General features: G+C 48.4%; 3 protein-coding genes across 3 annotated transcripts; 1 reads left to right on the forward strand and 2 right to left on the reverse strand.

Moving 5' to 3' along the window:
* Positions 1-1,850: 1,850 nt before the first annotated feature.
* Positions 1,851-5,934, forward strand: LOC120708118 (nucleobase-ascorbate transporter 2-like). Its single transcript, XM_039993232.1, has 14 exons — positions 1,851-2,393; positions 2,493-2,590; positions 2,713-2,889; positions 2,978-3,078; positions 3,233-3,308; positions 3,434-3,493; positions 3,590-3,774; positions 4,213-4,309; positions 4,401-4,487; positions 4,577-4,635; positions 4,727-4,818; positions 4,927-5,004; positions 5,120-5,280; positions 5,440-5,934. Exons 1-14 carry the CDS (start codon positions 2,303-2,305, stop codon positions 5,650-5,652), a joined length of 1,575 nt encoding a protein of 524 aa, XP_039849166.1. The 5' UTR covers positions 1,851-2,302; the 3' UTR covers positions 5,653-5,934.
* Positions 5,935-13,587: 7,653 nt separating this feature from the next.
* Positions 13,588-14,592, reverse strand: LOC120710750. Its single transcript, XM_039996339.1, has 3 exons — positions 14,465-14,592; positions 14,299-14,379; positions 13,588-14,217 (listed from the first exon to the last, which is right to left on the reverse strand). Exons 1-3 carry the CDS (start codon positions 14,532-14,534, stop codon positions 13,898-13,900), a joined length of 471 nt encoding a protein of 156 aa, XP_039852273.1. The 5' UTR covers positions 14,535-14,592; the 3' UTR covers positions 13,588-13,897.
* A 55-nt stretch (positions 14,593-14,647) lies between these two features.
* Positions 14,648-15,653, reverse strand: LOC120710179. Its single transcript, XM_039995835.1, has 4 exons — positions 15,586-15,653; positions 15,202-15,500; positions 14,858-15,116; positions 14,648-14,786 (listed from the first exon to the last, which is right to left on the reverse strand). Exons 1-4 carry the CDS (start codon positions 15,610-15,612, stop codon positions 14,664-14,666), a joined length of 708 nt encoding a protein of 235 aa, XP_039851769.1. The 5' UTR covers positions 15,613-15,653; the 3' UTR covers positions 14,648-14,663.
* Between the last annotated feature and the right edge of the window lie 9,683 nt (positions 15,654-25,336).

The raw sequence follows: 25,336 nt of genomic DNA on the forward strand, positions 1-25,336 counted from the left end.
CCCCCTAAAAGAAATCTCGCCCCGAGATTTAATGATTGGCTAAAGGGAGAGTTAGAAATTGGTGCGTACCTAGATAGACTTGTAGCAATTCCAGACATTTAGTCCGAACAAATTCTTCCATCTCCCAAGTAGCTTCCCGCTCAGAGTGATTACTCCATTGCACCTTATAGAAATCACTAGTTTGATTCCGAGTGACCCTGGTCTTGTGATCAACAATTTTCATTGGGTACTCCGGATAGACAAGGTCGGGCTCTAGTTGCAATTTTTCTATATCAATCACCTTTTCTGGAACACGGAGGCATTTTCGGAGCTGAGAGACATGGAAAATATTATGAACCGCGGATATTTGGGCAGGAAGTTCCAGGCGATATGCTACCGGCCCACACCGCTCAATGATAGGAAAAGACCCAACATAGCGAGGGGTGAGCTTTCCTTTCACGCCGAATCGCTGGACTCCTTTCATTGGAAATACCTGCAAATAGACATGGTCTCCCACTTGGAATGTGACGGATTGACGTTTCTTATTCGCATAACTTTTCTATCGAGACTGGGCTATTTTCAAATTCTCCTGTATGAATCGAACTTGTTCTTCTGCCTCACTGACCGTCTCAGGGCCGAACACACTTCTTTCTCCGGCTTCTGACCAATTCACTGGAATTCTACACCTCCGCCCATACAACGCCTCAAAAGGAGCCATTTTGATGCTTTTAACTGTTATTATAAGAGAATTCCGTTAGAGGTAGGCATTCATCCCATTTCTTGCTATAAGAGAGCACACAGGCTCTAAGCATATTCTCCAGAACTAATTTGAAGTACTAAATAAAGTCTATTTACAAAACTTTTTACATAGATGGGTTGTAAATCGCGAGATGAATCTAATGATACTAATTAATTCATGATTAATTAATAATTAACGGATAGTACTGTAGCATCACTGTTGCAAATCATGGATTAAGTAGGTTCATTAGATTCGTCTCGCGATTTACAGCCCATCCATGTAAAAAGTTTTGTAAATAGACTTCATTTAGTACTCCATACATGTGTCGAAACATTCGAAGTGACGTTTTTTTGTGTTTACAGGGTTTATGAGGTGGGAACTAAACAGAGCCACTGCTGAATATGTCTCACGTTTCGCTAATTGCGCGAGTTCATGGGCGATCATACTCTGCTCTCTCCTCACATCTCGGAATCTCACCTCCGGTAGGTACTTTGCTTTAAGTTTCAGATCATTTATAATAGACGCCACATGTAATTTATCAAAACCTGATTTAGAAGCTGCAGCAATAACCGTGGAGCAATCTGATTCAATAATTATTTTATCATGCGTCCATTCTGCAGCTAATTATTTTATTCAATAATTCTGATAATTATTTTATCACCCCTTCCAAGCAAGCTAGTGCTTCTATCTGCCATGCATTCGTCCCATCTTGAATAGGTGGATTTGAAAGCCTAGCTAGGGTTTGCGAGAATAAACTTGTTTTTTATCAGAATAAACTTGCTGTATCTTGAAATGATATACTTATATAAGTTAATATGATAGATACTCTTCTAAAAGTCTGAGATTTGGGACAAATAAAATCTGAAAACAATTATTTTAATAGCTTTAATCAGAAGATTCCCAAACGTTGAAGAAGGAACGGAAAACCCTACAGCCGCAGTCAAACAGTACGTGGAGAACAGTAGTCTAGCAGCGGCTGTCTAGTCGAGCACGAGGTGGAAAAAAAGGAATCAGGGGAAACCGTACAGGACAGGAGGGGCAATTCGGTCACAGTCAAAAAAACCAACGGCCAGTTCCCCGAGAGGAGGGAAGAAAGGCTTCAAAGGCGAGCAGGCAAGCATTAACCCCCCTCAACAGCCCAAACCCAGTCAGCCCAGCGATAAAAATGCCATCCAGCAAAGAAAAAAGGGTGGCAGCCACCAGCACGAGATAAAAAGAGGCCGGCCGGCCGGCGACCAGTACTCCACCTGTCCTCGCCGCTGCTAGACGCCGCCGCTGCCCAGCGTGCGGAATCGCTCCCGGCCGCCGTTGCTAAACTTTTTCCTCCGGCCATTTAACAGATTTCGTCCTGGTGCTCGCCAGCAACGGGCGGCGGTTTCCCGTGGAGACGTTTCATCTCTATCTCCCTGCTTGGCTGCTTCTTCTCGCTTTGCCGAGACTCTCAGGCCCGGCAGAGGAAAGCCAGCGCGCAGGGATCACCAACCGGATAGGCGTGCGGCGAGGAGACCGTGTTCTCGGGAGACCGAGAGACAGAGCTCTTCCTGTCCTATTTCCGGCTTCGTCGGGTCGAAGAGGCGAAGGGAAATGGCGGAGGCGAAGCCGGAGGAGATCAGCCATCCGCCCATGGAGCAGCTCCAGGGGTTCGAGTACTGCATAGACTCCAACCCTCCCTGGGGTGCGTATCCAAGTTAGGAGCTGAAAAATGCTTCACATTCCGGTTGGGATTCCGCCATCTGAATCTTGTTCCTTTTTTTTTTTTTTTTGGGATGTCCAGGCGAGGCGATCATACTGGCCTTCCAGCACTACATACTGGCGCTCGGCACGGCGGTGATGATCCCGGCGGTGTTGGTTCCCATGATGGGTGGCGACGATGTGAGTTCTCCCCCTGCCTTGCGCTTCTTGACCGCACTGTGCCTTCGTGTCGGTTCTTGCTTTGTGATGTGGTGTTTTTTTGGTGCGTCCTTCCGCTTGGGGAATGGTGTTGCTGCTCGCAGGGGGACAGGGTGCGGGTGGTGCAGACGCTGCTGTTCGTGACGGGGATAAACACGCTGCTGCAGTCCCTCTTCGGGACGCGGCTGCCGACGGTGATCGGCGGCTCCTACGCGTTCGTGATCCCGATTGTGGCCATCATCCAGGACTCGTCGCTCGCGCCGATACCCGATGGCCACGAGGTGAGCAATTGGGTGCGCCTTCCCTGTTCTGCTGTTTCTGATGGGGCGGTGGTCTAATCGGCTGTCTGTTCACCTGCTGATTGCGCAGAGGTTCCTCGAGACCATGAGGGCGATACAGGGGGCACTGATTGTGTCCTCCAGCATTCAGATCATTCTGGGCTACAGCCAACTCTGGGGTATTTTCTCCAGGTGCTTCTCTTCACACTTCACAGTTCAAGCATTCTAGTGCTCTTGCATTAGAACAGATCGATCGATGCACAAAATGCATATGCATTTCAGTTCAGTTTTGACAGCGCCTAGCTTGCCTTTACTGATTGGTGCGGAAATGCGTATCCTCTTTCAGATTCTTCAGCCCAGTGGGGATGGCGCCAGTGGTTGCGCTGCTCGGATTTGGCCTTTTCGAAAGAGGATTCCCTGTGGTACCGCTTGCTTTGTCCCCATCTTCATTTCATGCTCAGTCTGTCCGCATGACCACGCAAACGTGTATATGCTGATAAGAATCTTTCGTTCATCTTCACCCAATTGACTTCTGGTATTGCATCAGGTTGGGAGATGCGTTGAGGTCGGCTTGCCAATGTTGATTCTCTTTGTTGTACTCTCTCAGGTATGCCAAACTACTCCAATTAGTTCAGTCTTTTATCCACCAAATTCAGCTTGGGAAGTTAAGCATATTTAATGTGTGCCTTTTATTCTATCTCAGTATCTGAAGAATGTGCAAATAAAAGATATTCCCATACTGGAAAGGTTCTCCCTTTTCATCTGTATTGCTTTGGTATGGGCATATGCTCAAATCCTCACTTCTGGTGGTGCCTATAAGAACAGCACTGAGGTCACTCAGATCAACTGCCGCACTGACCGTGCCAATCTGATCTCCTCTGCCCCATGGTTAGTCCCCTTCTTGCCAATCTGTTGTCAGTGTGCCGTGTAAATGTAAAGATGCTCTATGTTCAATCTAGCATTAGGCGCTATATGTGTACGGTAAAAATTTATGTTGGATAGTCGGATTTTGCAAATCTGAACCAATTTCAGTGATATGAGCATGACGCCTTAGATTTGTTTGAGCGTACTCCTGATTATCTTGATCCTACTCATGATCCTTATTGCTCCTATCAATATAGAGTATTGTTTAAAATAACAGTGGTCTCATGTTGGACCCTGATTTTGCAATTGAGGTGTAACAAAGAGTGACAAATTTGGTCCCACAACCAACAACTTACGGACATTTGTCCCAAGATAGATCTTAAGTTGCTTCCCTATTATAAGACATGAAAATTGTTGGTGTTTTTTTGTTCAGCCCATTGATACATTGACTTGACTACCCAGGATTAAGATTCCTTACCCACTACAATGGGGGGCACCAACCTTCAACGCTGGCCAATCATTTGGTATGGTGTCTGCTGTTTTGGTCTCACTAATAGAGGTGAGACCCCTAGTTACACAGTGCAGCCTTGGATCCTTTCTTTGCAACTCAGTAACGACAAATTGACCACAACGATGTCTCCCTTGGACAGTCCACAGCCTCTTACAAAGCAGCTGCTCGTCTCGCAAGTGCAACTCCACCTCCAGCTCATATCCTGAGTAGAGGCATTGGATGGCAGGTAAATGCTTTCTCACGCCCATGATTGTTCTTCTTTTCATGTTCTGTCAGCTGCACAAAAACTGAAAAGATGCTCTGTGGAAACACCAGGGAATCGGCATCCTCCTTGATGGCCTTTTTGGAACGGGGACTGGCTCCACTGTCTCAGTGTGAGTGCCAATACCAAAACTTTCACCACTGTGCCTTGACAGATATTTCCTCAAGCCTTGATACTACTTACTTGGAACACCACCAATGCAGGGAGAACGTTGGTTTGCTTGGATCAACGAGGATCGGGAGCCGACGGGTTATCCAGATCTCTGCCGGTTTCATGATCTTTTTCTCCATGCTGGGTGAGCCACTGTTCTACCATCTAGCAATTGAATTGTTTGCAGATCATGTCTCTGAAAGTCTGAATGCGAGAAACAGTGTCCTTGACTGTTCACATATCCTTGCTGCAGGAAAATTCGGGGCGCTGTTTGCTTCCATCCCGTTCACCATCTTCGCAGCCGTGTACTGCGTCTTGTTTGGGCTCGTCGGTTAGTCAGTCATCGTGATTCTCGCTCACCATCCTCTGGACGCGAGTAATGTGCCCAGTCTGCGGCTTTGGTTACGCCGAGACTGACGCTTCACCTTTTATTATCTGTCTTTCAGCTGCGGTGGGGCTGTCCTTCTTGCAGTTCACTAACATGAACTCCATGCGCAACCTCTTTATCGTCGGCGTCTCCATCTTCCTCGGCCTTTCAGTGCCGGAGTACTTTTTCCGGTACACCATGGCTGCTCAGCGTGGTCCTGCGCACACCAAAGCTGGATGGGTTCGTCGTCTCTCTTTTACCTTTCCTTGCTTGTCGTGGCTCGAAGTCAAACAGTACCGAGGATCGGCTTAGCAGTTACTCCCAGCATTATTGAGAATTCAGATTGGACACTGAAGATTGTCACTAACTTCTTCTCTTTTTTGTATGGCCTGGGTGCAGTTCAACGACTACATCAACACCATCTTCTCGTCGCCGCCGACGGTGGGGCTGATCGTGGCCGTGTTCCTGGACAACACGCTGGAGACCAAGGGCGCGGCCAACGACCGGGGCCTGCCGTGGTGGGCGCGGTTCCGGTCGTTCAAGGGGGACAGCAGGAACGAGGAGTTCTACAGCCTGCCGTTCAACCTCAACCGCTTCTTCCCTCCGGCCTGAACCCCCGGCCGATCTTCCTGCCTACCATTGCCGAGAGATAAACTAAAAGAGGTGGAAGCGGCCGCCTCTCACTGGACGAACTCAGACTGCTGAGCGCGGCAGAGGCATAGTAGAAGTTACTAGCTGTGTGCAGTAGCTAGGCCATTGTTTGATTCGTTGATCTTGTAGCTGTTCATGTCTGTAGATCGTTTGTTGTGGGGGGAGGCACCTAGATTAGTATTACTGTCCCCAAGCCAACCCAGTAAAAATGGTCTCCTACCGTTTTGCTTCAATGCATCCATACACTTTTCTCGTCCCCAACCCAACCCAGGTGGATGCTGGACGAGCTGCGGTCCCGTCCGGCGGTGAGGAAGATGGCGCACGCCACACGGTGTCACGACCCCGACGCCGAGCGCCGGTGCACGCATCGCGGCGTGCCGCGCGTCGGCCTCGCCGTCGGCCATCCTTGAGCCGTGTGTCGGCCATCCTCGTTCACCGCACGCCGCGCCCATCCCGCGACCGCGCACAGGCAGTTAACGCCACGCACCGGCCATCCTCGGGTGCCGTGCCGTGCGACCTCCCTCGCGCGTCCTTATCCGGCCGCTCGCCCTCTCCTCCTCCATCTAGACCCCCCTTCTCCCCCTCAAACCCTAGCCCAAACCTCCATTGCCGCCGCCGCCTGGAGCTCCGCCGGCCGCCACGATTCACCTTCTCCGGTGAGCCGTGACTCGATTCCTCGCGGGGGAAGTATCTCCTACCTCTCCTCGACCCATTCCCCTCCTCACCCGGCCCCTTCGCCGTGCAAAGCCCTCGGCGAAGCCCTGTCGCCGGCGCCGCCCGCCGCCGTCACGCCGCCTCCCTGTTGCTTCTCCTCGCCGTCCGCTTGCGGGGTGAGCATCGCCTCGCCCTAGAACACGCCGTGCTCGCGCCTCCGGCCCCGTCTCGCCGGCGCCGCCTTGCGCCGTCGCCGTGCGCGACGTGCGCGCACGCGCGCCGTGGCCGCGCTCCCGCGCGGGTCAAGGCCCCTGGCCTCGTCTTGACCCGGCCTGGGAGGGCCAACGCCCATGGGGCCCACCTGTCGGCCTATGGGCTGGCCAGATCCGGGTGGATCTAGCAATTAGCTAGGGTTTTGTGATGTTTATTATATGTGCAATCTTGCAAAATGCGTAGAAATTCGTGTATAGCTCCGAAAAATGTGAAACTTATTTTGTTAGATTTATCTAGCTTAGATCTACTCAGGAAAAAAATATTATTTTGTATGTTACTTTGCTGTAGATTTATCTATAAGTTTTATCTTGCAAAAGTGAGTTTAATGCTTATTTATTTGCATATTGCTCTAAAAATTTCAAACTAAATTTTGTTAGACTCCTGATAAAGTATAGTTTCTAGTGGTGAAACTTGCTCATATATTTTCTTGCTGTTTTGTTAAAGTTTTAGCGTGTTTTCTTATGCTTTGTTTGAAAATAGTTTAATGTAGAACTTTTTGTTGGAAAGTGATAAAATAGTGAAACTAGTTTTGTTAGCTTTGTATTCATGCCTAGTATCTATAAAAATATTCTTAGATTTTTTAGTTGAGTTTGCATGCCTTTCCCGATTTATCTTGTTTAGAGTAGCTGAAAATTAATATATTTATAATTAATTATAGGAAAATGCTTTTGCTGCAAAACTAATTTTCATGAGTTCCTTGTAATGTTCTTTGCATGCTCATTTTAATTTGTGATTTGTGCTTGCGGTGTATGTTCATTTCTTAATTCTTGCATCACATTCATGCATTATAGTGACCGATCCGTCGGAGGTCGAACCCGTGGAGCCCGCCGAGTCCGTTGAGCCTGAACCTAGTGTCCCGTTCGTGGTCGAGCTGGAAGTTAACCAAGGCAAGCAGGTAAGCATGAATCCTTGCTCATATTTCACCTGATTTAATTAATTATCTCACCGGGTAATGTTGGGTTATATATAGTATATATGTATTGCATTCTTATATCTATCTGCGTGCATTATCCTTTCTTGATTCGTTATCCTTGTTCTTAGCACTAGTTAGTCAGTTAAGGCCCTGTTTAGTTCCCATCCCATAAACCCCGTAAACACAAAAAAAACGTCAAATCGAATATTTCGACACATGCATGGAGTACTAAATGAAGTCTATTTATAAAATTTTTTGCATGGATGGGCTGTAAATCGGGAGATGAATCTAATGAGCCTATTTAATCCATGATTTGCAACAGTGAGGCTACAGTAACCATCCGCTAATTATTAATTAATCATAGATTAATTAGCATCATTATATTCGTCTCGCAATTTACAACCCATCTGTGCAAAAAAATTTATAAATAGACTTCATTTAGTACTTCAAATTTGTAAGATTCCATCGCAAAAAAAATTTGCGTTCGAACTAAACACGGCCTAATTACTTAACCTGACTAGATGCTTAGCCCTGCTTAGAATATTTATATTGCTCGCTAGACAGGAATAATTTGGAGGATCACATTTACCGGTTACCCTTGATCGCACTGGTTCGGCCTGGTCGTCAGGTCTGGTAGTATCGAGGTTCGAGCGGAATGGTAGGGCCTAGGGAATGAAGTCACATGAGCATAGTCCGCTTGGACTGATTAAGAACCGTCCGTGGATGACATTGGTTTTGAGCAACTTCCCGTGCTACCACATATCCAAATAATGGTACGGATGAGCCAGTTATCTTTTTTTGACTTGATCATTGATCTACAGTCCTAGATACGTGCCCACGGGCTATGCAGGGAGGCTTAGGGGTGTCCCCGGTGGACCTATGTGTAGGAAAGTTTAGAAGTGTCCCCGGTGGACCTAAGTTACTCCACGCGTAAGTTAGGTGTAAAGTTCAATGATCGAGTGTTATTAGGACCGGTTGATGTGAGTACCCCTTGCCCGGCGTGATTGGTTGGGTGAGTCGCATGGTCCTCGCGTCGTGTGGGTAAAGTAGTGCACTCTTGCAAGATTTTAATCAATTCGAATTGCCGCGCTCTCGGTTATGAGCACGCTCATTATACCATGAACTCCTCGTAGAAATTCGGTTATGATGGAAATGGTTCATGGCACCTCTGTGACACTTTATATGTTATACTCGTAACTAACTAAAATTTAATGGGGGGTTTGGCCAATATTAATTAATTCTGTTAGGTGATGGTGTAGAGAGCTAATGCTTATGCAATAATTACTTAACCTTAAAGCTTTTACTTTAGCCGTTGCATGATCCTTATTTATTTAATCGCGTAAGTCTTGCGAGTACCTTTTGTATTTAGGTTGCTTTCTAAATCTAGTTGCAGGTGAACCGGAAGTGGTGTACGGCCACTTTTACCCCTCTGATCCAAATGCGGGGGAGGAGTAACTCGTTGTGTCTGTGATGATGTCCTTGAGCAAGACATCATTATTTTAATATGTTGATATCGTAGTGGAGCTCCGTGAGAACATGTAAATACAATAAACTTTAAGTTTATGTTTAATATGGCTTTCGTGAGTCCAAGGCTTGTAAAGTGAAGCTTGAAATCCACCTATATCGAACTTGTAATATTAAGTGTGTAAAACTGCTCTTTATGGTTCTATGGCGACATATCTGATTATAAATGGTATGTGCATATGCTGAATTCTGGACATATATTAGAGCACATACCGGGACTACCGGATTTACGGTCGTTTTAGGTGGATTATGTTGATTAAGTGGCTCTAAGGTGTGGATTAACACGTGGCGTATCGAGAGACAGACACGTATTAACTTTCATCTTAATAAATTAATCAATATTTTTTACTTAAACCAAGTACAAATTGAGCTGTTCTCACACAGGGGAACAGGAATCCTATGCTGCGGAAAGGAGAGGAACAAACTATGGTGGACGATGCGCACGCCCCGCACTGCGGACACAGGAGGAAGGGACGCACGCGCGGGCCGGCGCGCGGTGCTGCGGACGGCTTGGCCGCCGAGCGCAGGAGCGGAGGGGCGTGCGCCTGGCCGCGACAAACGCGCCGTGTCATGAGCAAGCTCACGCATCGCTGGCTCTTGTCGCAGGGGGGCGCATATGGCTGCCGCATGAGCACGGGGCACGGGTAACCTGACAAGCGGCGCGCGGCGGGAGGGGATGGGTGGACAGACGGACGGCCTTGCCGCTTCGAGCCTTCGACCGCGCGCGAGGAATTTTTTATTTTTATTTTTTTATTCGATTTATCAAAAATATATGTCGCTATATTTTTTTTGCAAAAATATCACCCTGCCGCCGGTTCGTTTGGCGGTAATGAGTTACCGCCGGATGAACCGGTGATAAGATCCTTGGCCCACGGCCCACGAAACCTACCGCCGTTTGATCCGGCGGTAGATCCTTACCGCCAAACGAACCGGCGGTAAGTGCTACCGCCGGGCTACAGCGCGGCTATAGCCGGCTGTAGCTGTACTGTAGACGGCCAGCGCCCTACCACCGTTTGAAACGGCGGTAGGTGTTCCCACAATTTATTTTTAATTATTTTATATGTTTTCACTGCTGTAATTAATTGTATAATTATTTTAAAGACGGTCTGAACTGTAATTATTTTCTTTACGTTTAGAGATATTTCAGAAAATAATAGAGATAGCGGAGGTTAGCGAAATATTTTTTTAAATTTATACAAATTAGATTTAACTCTAATAGTTTGTGAAAATATATTTTCATGAGATATTCATGAGTTTCAATTACGATTTCGATGTCCTGTCACCTTGCATCAGATTCTTCTGCACCCCCACTATAATTAAAAATGTGAGAGTACCTACCGCCGTTTCAAACGGCGATAGACATGCGTGAACCATGCCTATAGACCAAATAGCTCCATCTATAAATAAAACATCGCCCCATCTCATATGAAGTCAGTAGCCATCTCATACAAAGTCTTTAGCCATCCACGCACGACCACCATGTCTTCCTCTGGTTCTACATACATTCCGTGGAACAAGATTAGAGAACCTGTGCCTCAAGGAGTGCAGGTTCCAATGTGCTTCTGCGGTTCGTTGTGCAAGCTGATGGAGTCCAAACTTTTGGGCGATGACTTCGGCAGGAGGTTCTTCATGTGTGAGAACTACGAGTACGATCCGCCAAAGCGCTACGGCAAGGACAAAGCGAAGGTATCACCTCGCACTATCTAGTTTGCGCCTTCGGAGTTCAGTATGTTAATTCTAACTCGGCTTGGAAATAGAGTCCACCACCTCTTTGTGATTTCATATAGTGGCTGGACACGGAGCAATCGACCGAAGCTAAGGAACACGTTGAGCGCGAAGGAAGGTGGGCTGCGGAAAGGTGGCAGCGAATGCTGCAAGAGGAAAAAATGGAGGAGAAGCGCAAGAAAGATAAAGAAGAGATCGAGAAGAGGTTCGCAGAAGTGGAACGTCGGCAGGCGGAGGAGCGTGAAGCTGATAGGGAGAGGAAGCGAGAGAGGGCCCGCCGTGCGAAGGAGGCGGGACCCGAGGCTATTAGGAAGGGGAAGTATCCTCGGTGCACTCAGTAGATGACTATCATGTAATGTTCGAATTTCATATTCCCTAAGGCATGTTAGGTCTAGATGGAACACGACGTTAGCGTGTTCCATGTACATGCCAGTGCAATTGTTATTGTAATTTCAATGTCAAATTAATCTGCATTGTGTAATTTGTACTAGCTGCAACTAGATTTTTCAGAAGCATTGCCCTACAAATAAACTTTTCAGACCGACGCGATGACAACTCCATTGGCATATATCGGCCAGTACACACAATAAAAATAATGAAAACAATCACCGTTCAAACATTGAACACAAATTAAATAGTGGTCCACACAATTCAACGCACAGAACACATGACATGGCATGTCAGGACCTGTTGCAAACTACGGTAACAAGGTCCAATACTAAACCTAACATGCCTTAGGTAATTCGAACAAACATTACATTATTTATTCAGACGGAGCAGTACAACATCAATCATTCACGGGTAGTACCCTTATCACGTCCCGCGATGTCTGGTTTTGCACGCTCGCCTTTGCGTAAATCTTCATTCACCTTTTTCAACCACTGCATATATTGCTGATCACGATGAGTGATCCACGTGTCAATCCACTCATGGAAATGACACCAATGAGTATGCGTGTCATCACCAGCGTACTTTTGCAAACAAGAAACGATTCAAAATTAATAAAAATAATAAAAACATATTTACAAATTAATCTATACCTGTGATGTTGCACCTCTTTTTTGGACTTCCTCGATATTCTTGCAACACCAATACCTATGGCCAAAAGTCTCGTAATCACGAGATATGTTCGGAACACAACGCATTTGGCAATAGCAATCGGGTGGCTCTACACCTTTCGGCCATACCTTGCAATCTGTAATACATCTATTGGGATCGTTAGGAGAGGGTCCTAAATTAGCCTCCATTTCCTGACGGAAAGCTGCCCGGGAGAATGAGAAGCTCATAGCTGTTTGTTTGGGCTAATTAAAAAAAGTGGAAACTGAATTGTAAGTCTGTGCTCTCATGAACCACAAGGTGCTCTTTTATAGACGCAGGGCTGCTTGCATGTCCAAGCACTTTGAACACAGATATTACCTCTCACTGCTACACAGTCGTCCACGGTTCTGCACTCGCACGCTCCACAGTGCGCACTCATTCCACTAAAAACAACAACAGGACCTCTCACTGCTTGTACCATCAGTACTCGCATGCTCCACAGCGCTCACTGCTTCCACTTTAAATACGGATTATTGCATCGACCTACTCATCGCATCGCCCACTTTAAACTCGTCGTACTGTCACTGCATCGACATACTCGTGATTATTGCACTGCCCTGACACATCCCATCGCCCGGAACACTACACGGTACCGGCGTGATCGTCAAAATGTAAACCATAGGAATTACATCATAATACAACGTTAATGAAACACACAGCAGAAATGCAGTGGCATGGCAGAACCCGTTGCAACTACGGTAAATAGATTCTGATCTAAGCTAACATGCCTTAGGTAATTTAAAAAACCCCAACAAATACAACGATGCAGCATGTCACTAGGACTAGGTAGTCCTAATAGTCGTACCCCCACGTAGCAAACTGCGTTGAGCCTTCTCCGCAGTATCCACCCATTGCAGGTTGCATAGGCGGTGGTGCCGGAGGGGCAGGGCCCTTGTTCTTGTGACAAGGGCAGTTGTAGTAAGGAATAGTGCATGGTTCATCTTGTGAAGCGGCAGCATTGCTGGTATCATCATCTTCGTCGTCTTTGTTACCCTCGCTCACTTCCTCGTAATGGTTCACCTTGCACTCCAGATCAAAGATCTTTATCTTGAGGTACTCGATAAACTCCTGAACTGAATCAATTGGTGCAGGATCGACCCACCTGGTAAACCCACAATTTTCGGGAGCATCTGAAGACTGCAAAACAAATTTCATGTAAGGTGTCTCAATGAAGATAAAGAAATAAAACAACCGAGCATTACCCATGCGTGTGGGCATTTGAAGAAACGCCGACCGCCATCCATCCCGTCGGTGCACATCTGCACTAAGCAGTTCTCACCATGTTTGCATTTTGGCCACGTTTCTCTACGGTTATCGTATTGTCGAGGAGGAGTTTCATTGGTAAATTCACTCTTGTGCTGTGGCGGAAACTCAAACACTGGTTCCGGAAAGGAATCAGGTTCAAGAGGCCCCTCCCATATTATGGAGTCTCCCTTTCTTCCCCATTTTCCTTTCCCAAAACCGTAGTAATTCTTCCTGCTAGACCCACCTCCAGACATTGGGTATACAATGAGCTTTGGTGTTTGAGTGGTGCTGGGAGTTCACAAGTTTGTGAGTATTTATAGGCGCACAAAGGTCTGATACCCGGAGTGTGGAGTGTAGATGCACATAAAAATCCTACAGTATTCGCACGCTCCACAGCGCTCACTCCTATCACTTTAAACACGGACACGACCTCTCGTTGCTCTTGATTTGTACCCTCGCACGCTCAACACCGCTCACTCCTCCCACTTTAAACAACGACACGACGTCTCACTGCTCATGACTTCAGCACTTGCACGCTCCACAGCGCTCACTCGTGATTATTGCACTGCCCCGACATATCCCATCGCCCGGAACACTGCACGGCACCGGCCTAATCGTCATAATTTCACTGCACGGACATATACCATCGCCCGAAACATTGCACCGGCCTACTCATCATAATGGTACGTAATGGACACATCGAATCATAGTTTGCACATGCATACATAACATAGTATGACGGAACAAAGTAATTAACAAGATACAACCTGTAAACTAGATGCGTCCGCGCTTGCCCCCTCTCCTCCTGCCACGTCGCTCTGCAGCTTGGCCCGCCCTAGTGTGGTGCTGCGAGTATGTCAGTGGCTCCGGCGGGATGGTCTGGCGAGTGGACCGACGACCCTGCTCAGGAACAGGCGTCTGCTCCACCTGACTGTAGTCCTGCGTCGCGAGTGGGGCACCCCCCAACTGTGAAGTGCCGACGACCTCCTGCGTCGGTGCAGAAGAGAAGAACGTGTTCACCCACTCCATCTGTGCGAGGTTGTCCACCTCCTGAATCTCCTCATCGTCGTCTGTCCCTCCCACCTGCCGGTACTCTGATTCACAAACTTCAATCCATCAATATTCAATTAAAAATGTACTTGTTACCGCAAATTAACAACTGGTCTTAGACGTACCTAAATCGTGTATTGGACGACGAAGAGACGAAGATCCGGCGCCGTAGGGATCCATCGACGGAAACAGCGACGAGCCGGGCGCTACACGAATAAGAAGTACAAGTTAATGAATAAAGTTTTACATGATACGGTATTGTAAGTGACACGAGGTTATAGTACGATTTACCTGCCGAGTACAAATGTGCCGGTCGCGGCACGTACGTGGGCCGAACTGCAGAACCTGAAGGTGTCACCATCGTGTCAGGTGGCGGTGGACCTGACTGTGCCGCGGGTGCAGACCGTCGTGACGATGGACCGGTCACAGGAACTGGCCCCGAACTGCGAGGTAGGAGGAAGGTGTCATCCTCACGACAGGTCACGGCTCGTCAGAATCGCTTGCACATATCGACGATCTTCTGCAGCGTGCTCTGGTGCTGGGTGGGCGTCATGTCATGGTACTGGCCCATACTCGACGAAGCCTCGGACTCAATCGCTCGTATGACATCGTACTGTACCGAGAAAGTAGTAACATCATATGCAACCAGTTTTTTATACTGCAAAATCAATCAGAGAAACGTACCGCTATGGCGAAGTTCTGGTCTCGAACTACGGGGTACGTCTCCGACACCCTTGCGGCCTCGATCGGAGCCTCTGGTGGAACGTGCACGACACGTGTGCGCGTCCTCGGCAGGTACCACCGTAGGTAGTCTGCGAACGCCTCTTCGCTGTGCGGCCGATCCTCGAAAACGACGTCGTCGAGGGCCGCGGCCCAAGAGTTGACGTAAGGACGGACCTTGTCGGCCCACCGTGAGCCTGGTGGCTGACCCTGACGTGTCCACCTATAATAGAAAGCTTGAGCGATTCAATGCTAAATGGTAGGTTATAAAAAATGATGAATTATTAACAGAACTATTTATTCGGTACCTGTGGACGTGGGCCTCCACTGAGTGCACAATCGGGACCGGGGTCTGCTGGTAGAGACCGAACTGCCTCATAACCCGGTGAACGTGGTACTCCTCGACGTGGATGTCGTAAAGGATCGGCTTCCTCGTCATCCAGTACTCATGATCTCGCAGGCATAAGGACGAAAGACCGCTCGGTGCCCGGGCGTAAATGTCGGCTGCAGTGTACGGAGTCCACCTCACGTCCGTGTCCACAAGAGCGTCAAACTGTCCAACGAAGTCGTGGTACGACTTCCTCGTCGGCACGCCGACCCAAGAAGGCTGCATAACGAAAAAATAAGTTAACCGCTAAATCGTACATTTGTGCATGCATGTAACAATAAGTAAAACAAACGATGTAACGTACCCTCCTGAGGCACCACAACGAACCCATCGTAGGTCTGTCGACGTCGTCGTGGTCTGCGGACAGCTGGACGTACGGCTAGAAGTCTATCTCTGGCCTACCGACGGGAAAGCGCTCGTAAGACCAGAGCTGTAACAGTAGAGGACACCCAACAAGAATGGGCTCCTCTGCTGAGACCTTCGTCACGCCCGTGCAAAGACCCCTGTAACTCGCAGCCAAAACGGCAGAACCCCAGCTAAACTGTGGCATCTCGTGAAGTGGAGCATCAGCTATCAACCTCGCCAAAGGAATGAGCTGTTTGGGGCACGAGTCACCCTGCGAGCTGCAGAACATGACCCATCCGAACAACCACAGTAAGTAGGCCTCGAAGTGCCTGGCAACTGTAAAGTCGTCTGCGTTTGCCCTCATGTAGTCCGCCTTCAAAATGGTACGAGTCGTCAATGCAAATACGTATCAATATAAGTACGAAAAGAATCAACATTTATGTACTCACACTGAACTATAGGAGCCACCTCTTTGTCGGTCCGTGTGCGTGGTTCGCAGGCAAGGGCCGGTACGACAATGCTAGCTCGTTGCGCTGAACCCCGGCAAACTGAGCCAAAAGGTCGTCGTGCCACGAGAGTCTCACGTCCTCTACACCCACAGCTCGTCCAGCACACGGCAAGCCTAGAAGCATCACCACGTCCTGAAGAGTAGGGGTCATCTCACCGACCGGGAGGTGAAACGTGTGCATCTCCGGACGCCAACGGTCGAGAAGTGCCGCGAGGAGGGACATGTCGAACTGGAACCGTGGAGCCCTATCCCTAGGTCGACGTGCAGGGTCGGCCATATCTCCCTCCACAAGTCGCGCAATCGGGAGAAGACCTGAAGCGCGTAACCTGCATTGCGAAAATGAAAATCAAGTTAGAACAAACGGTTAAGGAAACAATTAAAATATGTGACAAATGTAACCCGTACCTAGGAACCCAGCGACGGTGTATCGGCATCGTCGACATGGGCATACGAGCCCGAAACGTCCCTAAACTGATGCCACGGACCGCAGACATCTACGACCGGTGGCGCTTGTCGACGAGAGCATCTAGCAACTCAGGGGTGGCTCCTTCCTCGTGCGCCATACCTGTATAATAAGATTTATTACAAATAATTTCAGAACATAAATAGTAATATTAAGCATAATAACATTAACGTAATAAAATACTAAATAAAATTTCAGAACATAAATTAACTAATACAACAAATTTTTAACAAAATACTAAATAAAACATAACGTAATAAACTTATAAATGATGCACAATAAATTACATATCATATAACTTCAATTTCCAATTACAGCAACAAAATTGAACATACATTTGCGTCACATATTACAACAAATATTCGTACGCCAAGACGAAATCAGTTTACGACATATTAGTTCTTAATATTACATAATTTAACATCGAACATGATTCAATAGCGAATGACACAAATGACAATCGTTATCGATCACATAAGGCCATCGTTGTTAAGACGGCGGCCACGACGACCCGTTGCCTGCGGTGCCGGATTTGGAGCAGCTTCTGATGGGCCCACTCCATCTGTGCGCCACCATAACTCAATGTCGTACAATACTTGTACGTATGACCCGTCTCATGGCACTTCGAGCAGAGGCGGACATGTCGACCAGCCTCTGATCGATCCATGTTATTTCTAATGTGTTTCTTCTTGCGTCGGCCCACCCCTTGAAATATTTCTGGATCTGGATCTGGAATGTAAGTTGCATTGTGTCCAGGATCAGTTATGAAGTCTCCTAGGATGCGAAACCCATAAATCTCGTGCATCCAAGTCATCCAAATAGCTTCCTTCATGAAGTAATTTGAGACATACATACGAGTCTGTAGTCCACCAGCTTCAAAACAGGCAGCAATAACATGTGTGCACGGCAGGTGCAGCAGCTTTGGCTTATGACATGAGCAAATACAAGCATCAGGACGGAGAACACACTCCTGCACATGCTTCTCACGCCGGCCCGCCATTCGGCCTTTGTCCCTACACATCACCTCGTACCGACGTTCCATAGAGCCAACTGGAGTCACCCGATGTAAACGGGTCTTTTTGAAAGCTTCCTCCATATACTCCGTAACCCTGTATCCGTAAACTTTGCGATTATCGACCATATCTTTCTGTGCCACAGCGTAACGGTCCCTGAAGTACTCGCAAGTGCGATACAAGAAGAACTCCACGATCCCAACAAGTGGCAATGATCTTACACCACGCAGCACCCAATTATATACCTCGGCTAGGTTCGTAGTCATTAAACCGTACCTAGCACCTCCTTCATCAAACAATAAAGCCCATTTCTCTTTTTGTTCGTGCTCAATCCACTCAGAGAATGTCTTAATTGCCCTTCTCCTTTTGCGCCTGACATTCGGACCGTCCAAGCCCACGTCTTCAAGCGAGACCTGGTCGTCCTCCTCTGTATTGACAGATCTCTTCGCTAGCTCCGCCGTTTGCTTTTTTGTTAGCTCATCCAATTTTTTCCATAGGAAGTTGAATTTCCTTTCCTGATTCTGGCTGCATAACCGCTTGAATAGCTTCATAAGGATTTTGTTCTTGAACTGGGTATGAAAGTTTGCCCCCATATGCCTCATGCACCACCTACTCTTTAGGTCCGGCCAAAGTGCAGTCCTACTACGCTCAGTAGAACCATTCTGTATTTCATCGATTGCTTGTAATATACCCTTGTGCCGATCATGAATCAAACACACGTTCTCTACATCTTTGACAATCATCTGCTTCACCCTCTGCAAAAACCAATACCAAGTATCTCCTGATTCTTTCTCCACAAAGGCAATTGCCAAAGGCAACAATTGTCTGTTACCATCAGCTGCAACAGCTGTGAGGATTGTGGCTTTATACCTTCCTGTCAAAAATGTCCCATCTATACAAATGACTGGCCGACAGTGCGGAAACGCCTCAATGCAAGCGCCCAAGGCCAAGAACGACCGTTGGAGTACCTGCTTTCCAGGCTTTTGGGCACATGGATACGTTTTCAAATCATAGTAGCTACCAGGATTTCTAACACATATAGTGTGCAGCAATGCCGGCATATTGTGATACGAAGCTTCATACGTCCCCCACCTCATCTGCAGCGCTTTCTGTTTCGCTCTGTAAGCTTTGTTGTAGCTAATTTTATATTTAAACTCCTCCTCAACAGCACAAATAATTGACTTAGGTTCATAACTAGGATTGTCCACGATCAAAGGGTACATGTAGTTAGCTATGAAACCTGCACTGAGGTTGCGGTGCTGTGGTTCTAATTTTTCAAGCAGGCATATGTGCTCCACAATTTTTTTGACCTCCCAGAAATTCTGCCACTTGCCCATAGAAGCATACACCCTGAAAGGACATTCGCTTCTCACACAACGCATGTCATATGTTCTCGGACTGCTCTTGACAACTTTGAACTGTCTTTGCAAAGAGAGAGTCGACCAACGTTTTATAGCTTCCTTCATGTTGTCACTGTTGGCATACACCGAACAGATGCATACCTCATTTTGCCTGTACTCCCAAGGCACCGCTTCACCTTCATTTACACTTAATTTTGAAAAATCATAACCGGACCAGTTGTGTGGGACATGATAATCTCCGTCATCATCATCATCATCATCATCATCATCATCATCATCATCATCATCATCCGAGGAGTCATCATTCATTGCATTGTGCTGTTTTTCACCCTCCCTATGAAACTCTTCAACTATCTCTGGAATGTTTTCCCCTTCATCAGCCTGACCATTTGCTTGACGAGGTTCGTGTGCAGCATGTCTATCATCTTCTAAAATCTCGAGTTCACCACCTTCTTCATGAGATTCATGCATCGTCTCAGTTTCTTCCGATACTATATCTCCCTGGCCTTCATGATCCCCGCCCGCTTTAGTTCTAAAACTAATCTTCTCGAATGCTTGAACAAACAACACAAGCGGTAAGCCTCGGCTACTACTTATATTGACATAGTTCCTCCAGTTTTGCGTCCCTTCAAGCGGCAATAGCTCCCAAAATACTGGTTCCCTTCGACTGACCACTGCCATGACAGAGATCTCATGTTCATCTCGACTAAGGCCAAAAGCTTTAAATAGCCAATTGGATATTGAAATCCAAGTCCTCTCTCTAGCTCGGGGTATTTTTTTGTGATCGAGCTAAACTCTGACAAATCTACCCCTTCAGGACCATATCTAACTTCTCCTGACCCATAGAACACTTGAAAATACAAATCATCTGACATGCCTGCTAATATTTACGACAATAATTACTCTTCCTTAGAATTTAATCAACACTAAAAAATAATTCTGCTATTTTTACATATATCTTAATTATTTCTCTACAATTTTTATTACTGACAACAATTTCTATTTTTCTGTAATATAATGTTAATTAATAATATTTTTATGAGACAAATATGTCTGTTTGAACTCATTAATATTTTCAATTATATTCGTATGTAAACTAATATTTTCAATTACATGTTCTACGATTTTGTATCAAAATAATTTATTTTCAAATCACTAATATTTAGTAAAACTATTTCTACACATAAAACTATATTCAAAATCACTAATATTTCTAATTCTAATCTACCAACTATTATTACTAAAATTAAATTTTAAAATGTACCTGCGATCCGAGTGGCGAGCGCCGCCTCGGTGCGGCGGCCGGGAGAGCGCTGGCGAGCCGCGCCGCCGGCAAAGCCCGGCGCGCGTGCGGGAGGCGCGTGCGGGAGGCGCGGGGGGGGGGGGGGGGGGCGTGCGCGCGGCCGGCGGGGCGGGCGGGCGGCGGCGTGGGCGGAGCGGGCGGGCGGGCGGTGGCGCTGGGGGAGCGGCCGCGCGCGGTTTTAATACGCGGAACTTACCGCCGGTTGAAACGGCGGTAGGTTCTACCTACCGCCGTTTCAACCGGTGGTAATGTCCGGCCCACCACGGCCCACGGCGGTACGATTCTACCGCCGGTTCATTCGGCGGTAATAACCTTCCGCCGGATGAACCGGCGGCTGGGTGACATTTTTGAAAAAAAAAATCACGACATATATTTTTGATAAATCGAAAAAATATATAAAAAAACTCGCGCGCGAGTGGTGCGGTGGCAGCCGTGTCGGCCCGGTAGCGCGAGGTTGAATGGGCCGATGGGCCTGGGCAGGCCAGTTTATTTGTTTAGTAGACCAAAGGCGGGTCCTGGGCTTCGACCCAGAAATTCTATATATTTTTTGGAAGATTTTTTCTTCCCCACTTTCCAGTGTTTAAGATTCGTCCAAACTATCTCATCCGTTGGATCTTCTCAACTCTAATCTTTTTCTTCCTTATACCCAACCCAACCCAGTAAAAATGGTCTCCTGCCGCTTTGCTTCGATGCATCCATACATTTTTCTTGCCCCCAACCCAGGTGGATGCCGGACGCCCGGTGGTGAGAAAGATATGGCGCACGGGAACGGGAATCCTATGCTGCAGACGGTGATGTCTCAAGGAGAGGAGAGGAGAGGAGAGAAACAGACCATGCTGGACTGGACGATGCGCACGCGCACGCCCCGCACTGCAGACACAGGAGGAGGGGGCGCACGCGCAGCCGGGCCCGGTGCTGCGGACGGCTGGCCGCCGAGCCCAGGAGCCGGGGGCGTGCGCCTGGGCGCGACAGCAAACGCGCCGTGTCATGAGCACGGCGCACGGGTAACCTGACGTAGTGGACGGACGGGGACGGCGTTGCTTGGTTGCCGCTTCACCGCGCGTGAGAGTGCTGCCTGCTGCGGTGGCGGCGGCGGCGGCCGCGGCGGGATTGTGTCGTCGCCGTGTCGCCCGGTAGCGCGAGGTCGAATGGGCCGCTGGGCCTGTACAGCCCAGTTTGTTTGTTTAGTGGAGCAAAGGCGGTTCCTCCTGCTTCGGAAGGGCTGACCGCCTGACCCCATCTACGCGAGGTCCGAGGTCGGGCCTGTCTGATCGATATGCGCTTCATCCTAGCGCTGGCGACGCAACGAGCTTCGCCTATGGGCTATGGCTGTCAAGCAAGTCCGTGCCCCCTGACCTAGCACCATTGAATGCTGACATCATCTGAAGTAGTTTATATCTACGGCGAACCATGCATACGGGTATAATTGCCTATCTATATTTCTATCTCACTGTCCCACTATTTTTAAAGTAAACAATGTTTACTTGTTCTATCCATCGGAATTCTAATTTGAGTCCGAACAAATTAATTCGAATCCTAATCAGGACGCCGATCGAAATTCCAATTGAAAAATGGACAATCAATATCTTCAATAGTCTCGACACAACCTGTACATCAAGTGAATGAAAATAGAGTTGATGATATTACGTACTCCCTCCACCCAAAAAACAAGGCATTATAGGATTCAAAATTTATCCCTAAAAATAATCTTACTCTATTTAAAAAAATGCATGTGCATGCAAGAATCAATTAGTACCAAACATAGATAATAAATAAGAACAAATATAGTCATTTTACTTTTTTTTGTTAATTTGTTCTAAAATTTCTAGGATAACTCACATTTTAGGATGAGTAGGTCTACTATACTACCCGTAGCAATGCACGGGCACTGTTATTTAAAAAAGTGGACCGTTTTTACGGTACCTTTGACTTGGTACGTCACCTGTCAATGACAGGTGGGCCTAAACGCGTTCCCCTGTCCCGATCCGCGGGGCTCCTCGTCCCGTTCGTCATCGATCGATCCGTTCATCGAGGGGCTCCCCGAGCACCTCCTCCCTGGAGGACGCCTGGTACCTCGGCTCCATCCCGCCGAGGAACGTCCCCGGCGATTGGACGGGCTTCAACCCCTTCTTGCCCGCCGGCGGCAGCACGAACGAGTCGAACTCCGGGAGCTCCTTGTGGCTCTTGGGCATCGGCTTCCTCCCCGTCCAGGAGCGCGGCGTGGCCTCGGGCCCCAATGGCAGGAAGAGGGCCTTGCGGAGGGCGACGAGGCGCGCGCGTGGGGCCTCGGTGTAGCTATACTGGAACTCGAATGGCGCGCCATCGAGGCGGTAGGCAAGGCCATGGTCGGTGACGCGGACTCCGGCGGTGGGCTCGCCGGTGTCCGAGATGGGGATCTTCTTGGCACGACTCCGCGCGGCTGCAGAGAAGGCCGGATGCGAAGGGACGGGGTGCCGGCGGCGCTTGGAACCTGCAATGCGCAGGTAGGGGTGCAGCAGGAACAAGCACTCGGTGGGCGGCGAAGAGAGAAGGCCAGACGACGGGTTTTTTTTCCTGTTCACGAGAGGGGAACGAAGGGGATCAGGATGACGGAAGATTTTTTTTAGTAAAATGCACTGGGTGAACTACCGAGGGTGTGTCAAGTAGGTTCACGAACTCCGAAAATGCAGATTCGGCCCCCTAATCTAATTAAGTGTGTCACTGGAGGTCCAAAACCCCTTTGACCGGATCTGCCCGCCTACGTGGCCCACCACGTCGGTCCTCCGCCGCTCGTGATGTGGATGCTTACATGTGGGGCTCATATGTCGGCCTCCTCCCTCTCTCCTCCCTTCTTCTTCCGCCCCCGGCCTGCGCGAGACCATGCGCGGCGGCGGGACGGCGGTCATGGCGCGCGGGCCGCGGCGGCCATGGCGCGCGGGTGCGCGGCGGAGCTCCGCGCGCGCGCGGGCCGGCGCTAGCCCCTGCCCCCTGGCGGTGGAGCTCGCGGTACCCGCTCCTGCCCCCCGGCGGCTTGGCTCCTCGAGCGGGCGGCGGCGGCTCCGGCAACCGAGCTCCGGGATCTGGAGGAGGGCGGCGTTCGCGGAGGACGGCTTGCGCGGATGGCGTTCGCAGAGGGCAGCGGGGAGGGCGGTGCAGACTGGATCCCGCGGGATCCGATGCTCCTACCTCCTCGGCGGGCGCCTTGGCCGGCGCCCCTCCTCGCGGCTCGGCGGCCTGCGGCGGGCGCGCCCCCTCGCTGCTCTCACGGCGGGCTGGAGACCGCGCCGGGGAGCGACAACGCCGGCACGCACACGGCGGCGGCCATGGCGGAGGCGGGCGACGGCGCTCCACGACGGCGGCGCGCGGGAGGCCGGCAGCAGCTCCGGCCTGTCGGCGTGGCGAGGAGCGGTGTGCCAGCGTCGCGAGCGGCGGAGGACCGACGTGGCGGGCCACGTTGGCGGTCAGACCCGGTCAAAGGGGTTTTGGACCTCCAGTGACACACTTAATTAGATTAGGGGGCCGAATCTGTATTTTCGGAGTTCGTGGACCTACTTGACACACCCTCACTAATTTAAGGACCCCCAGTACATTTTACTTTTTTTTTTTGAGATACAGGATGACGGTAGATAGATTGGTTAGATTAGTGGGCTCTGGGATGGTTGGGTGTAATTGAGGAGTGTTTGAATCATATTTTTACTTAATCACATCCACCACTATAACACTATAGTACTATAACAATGCACCGGCATATTTGGCTATATTACTAAATCATGCAATATTTCTACCATAAATTTTGATTTGGTCCAACATGTATCATCGATGAGTGGACCAAAAATGTATATAATAAGAATCAAACAACCGTGCTATTTGTAACCAAAACAGACTCAAATATAGATACAATGAGAAGGTGAAAACACAATAAAATTTATGTGAAATAAAACCTATCGTAAAAAATCAGCCATGATCCAAGATTTTTGGCTGTAGGAATGCACGGGCATATTTGCTATTAAGATAGAATTAAGGGGTGTTCAATAAGAATTTCAGATCTCTATCTCTACTATTTCTAAAGCAAGCAATGTTTTTTTTCCTGTCAATCGGAATCCTAATCGGAATCCGGACAAATCAATCTGAATCATAATCGAAACGCGGACAAATCAATTGGAATCACAATCGGAACACGAACAATCAATGTCAGCACGGTCTGTATATAAACTGAATGAACACAAAATTATTGGTATTACATGAGTTTATTATATTTACCCGTAGAAACACACGGATACTATACTAATAAAAAAAAGAAAAAAAGCTGATGGACGATCGGTCGCACTGGAGACTCTCTAGCCCAACAGGCCACCGATCTTTCCCCTCTATCCCCATATTATCGTGCGTATCATGAGCCTGCTGTGCAGCAGCCCACACTTCCCTCGCGTCCTCCCCCTCCATCCCTAGTTAGTCTTGCATGCTATTTTATTAAATAATATTTATATAAAAAATATTTTATCTTCTTTATATTAACTTCATTTCAAGAACAATTACATTGTTGTGTTCTATGCGACGAGACGAACAAAACTAGACCTCACTTGCATATATTTTGACAATGTTTGTGAACTGGTAGTAACTTATGTGATATTCCTTTAGCAACTTATGTGTATATCAGTTTACTGTAGTAACAACTTATATGCAAAATAACTTTTGTTCTGTGAAAGCTTATATATGTACGTGTCGGGTATCACAATTAGGGATACCCTAATTGGGGTACTAAGATCGCTCCAAAAACACAAAACACCTATTAAAATAACTGGGCCCACAAAGGCCCACGACCTGCCTCCCATTCGAAAGAAAGGAAGGGACTCAAAGAAGCCCAGCGTGCGGCCCATTCACATCCCCCCTCGAACCCGCGGAACGATCTCCGCCTCGCTCGAGGGTCCCTCTCGGGCCAGACGGACAACCTCCGCCTCGCTCGAGGGTAGCGGATCTGCCCTCGAGCAGGTGACTCACCTCCGCCTCGCTCAAGGGTAGCGGATCTTCCCTCGAGCTGGTGACTTATCTCCGCCTCGCTCGAGGGTAGCGGATCCGCCATCGA

Source organism: Panicum virgatum, chromosome 5K (assembly GCF_016808335.1).
Source record: "Panicum virgatum strain AP13 chromosome 5K, P.virgatum_v5, whole genome shotgun sequence".
Classification (NCBI taxonomy): Eukaryota; Viridiplantae; Streptophyta; class Magnoliopsida; order Poales; family Poaceae; genus Panicum; species Panicum virgatum.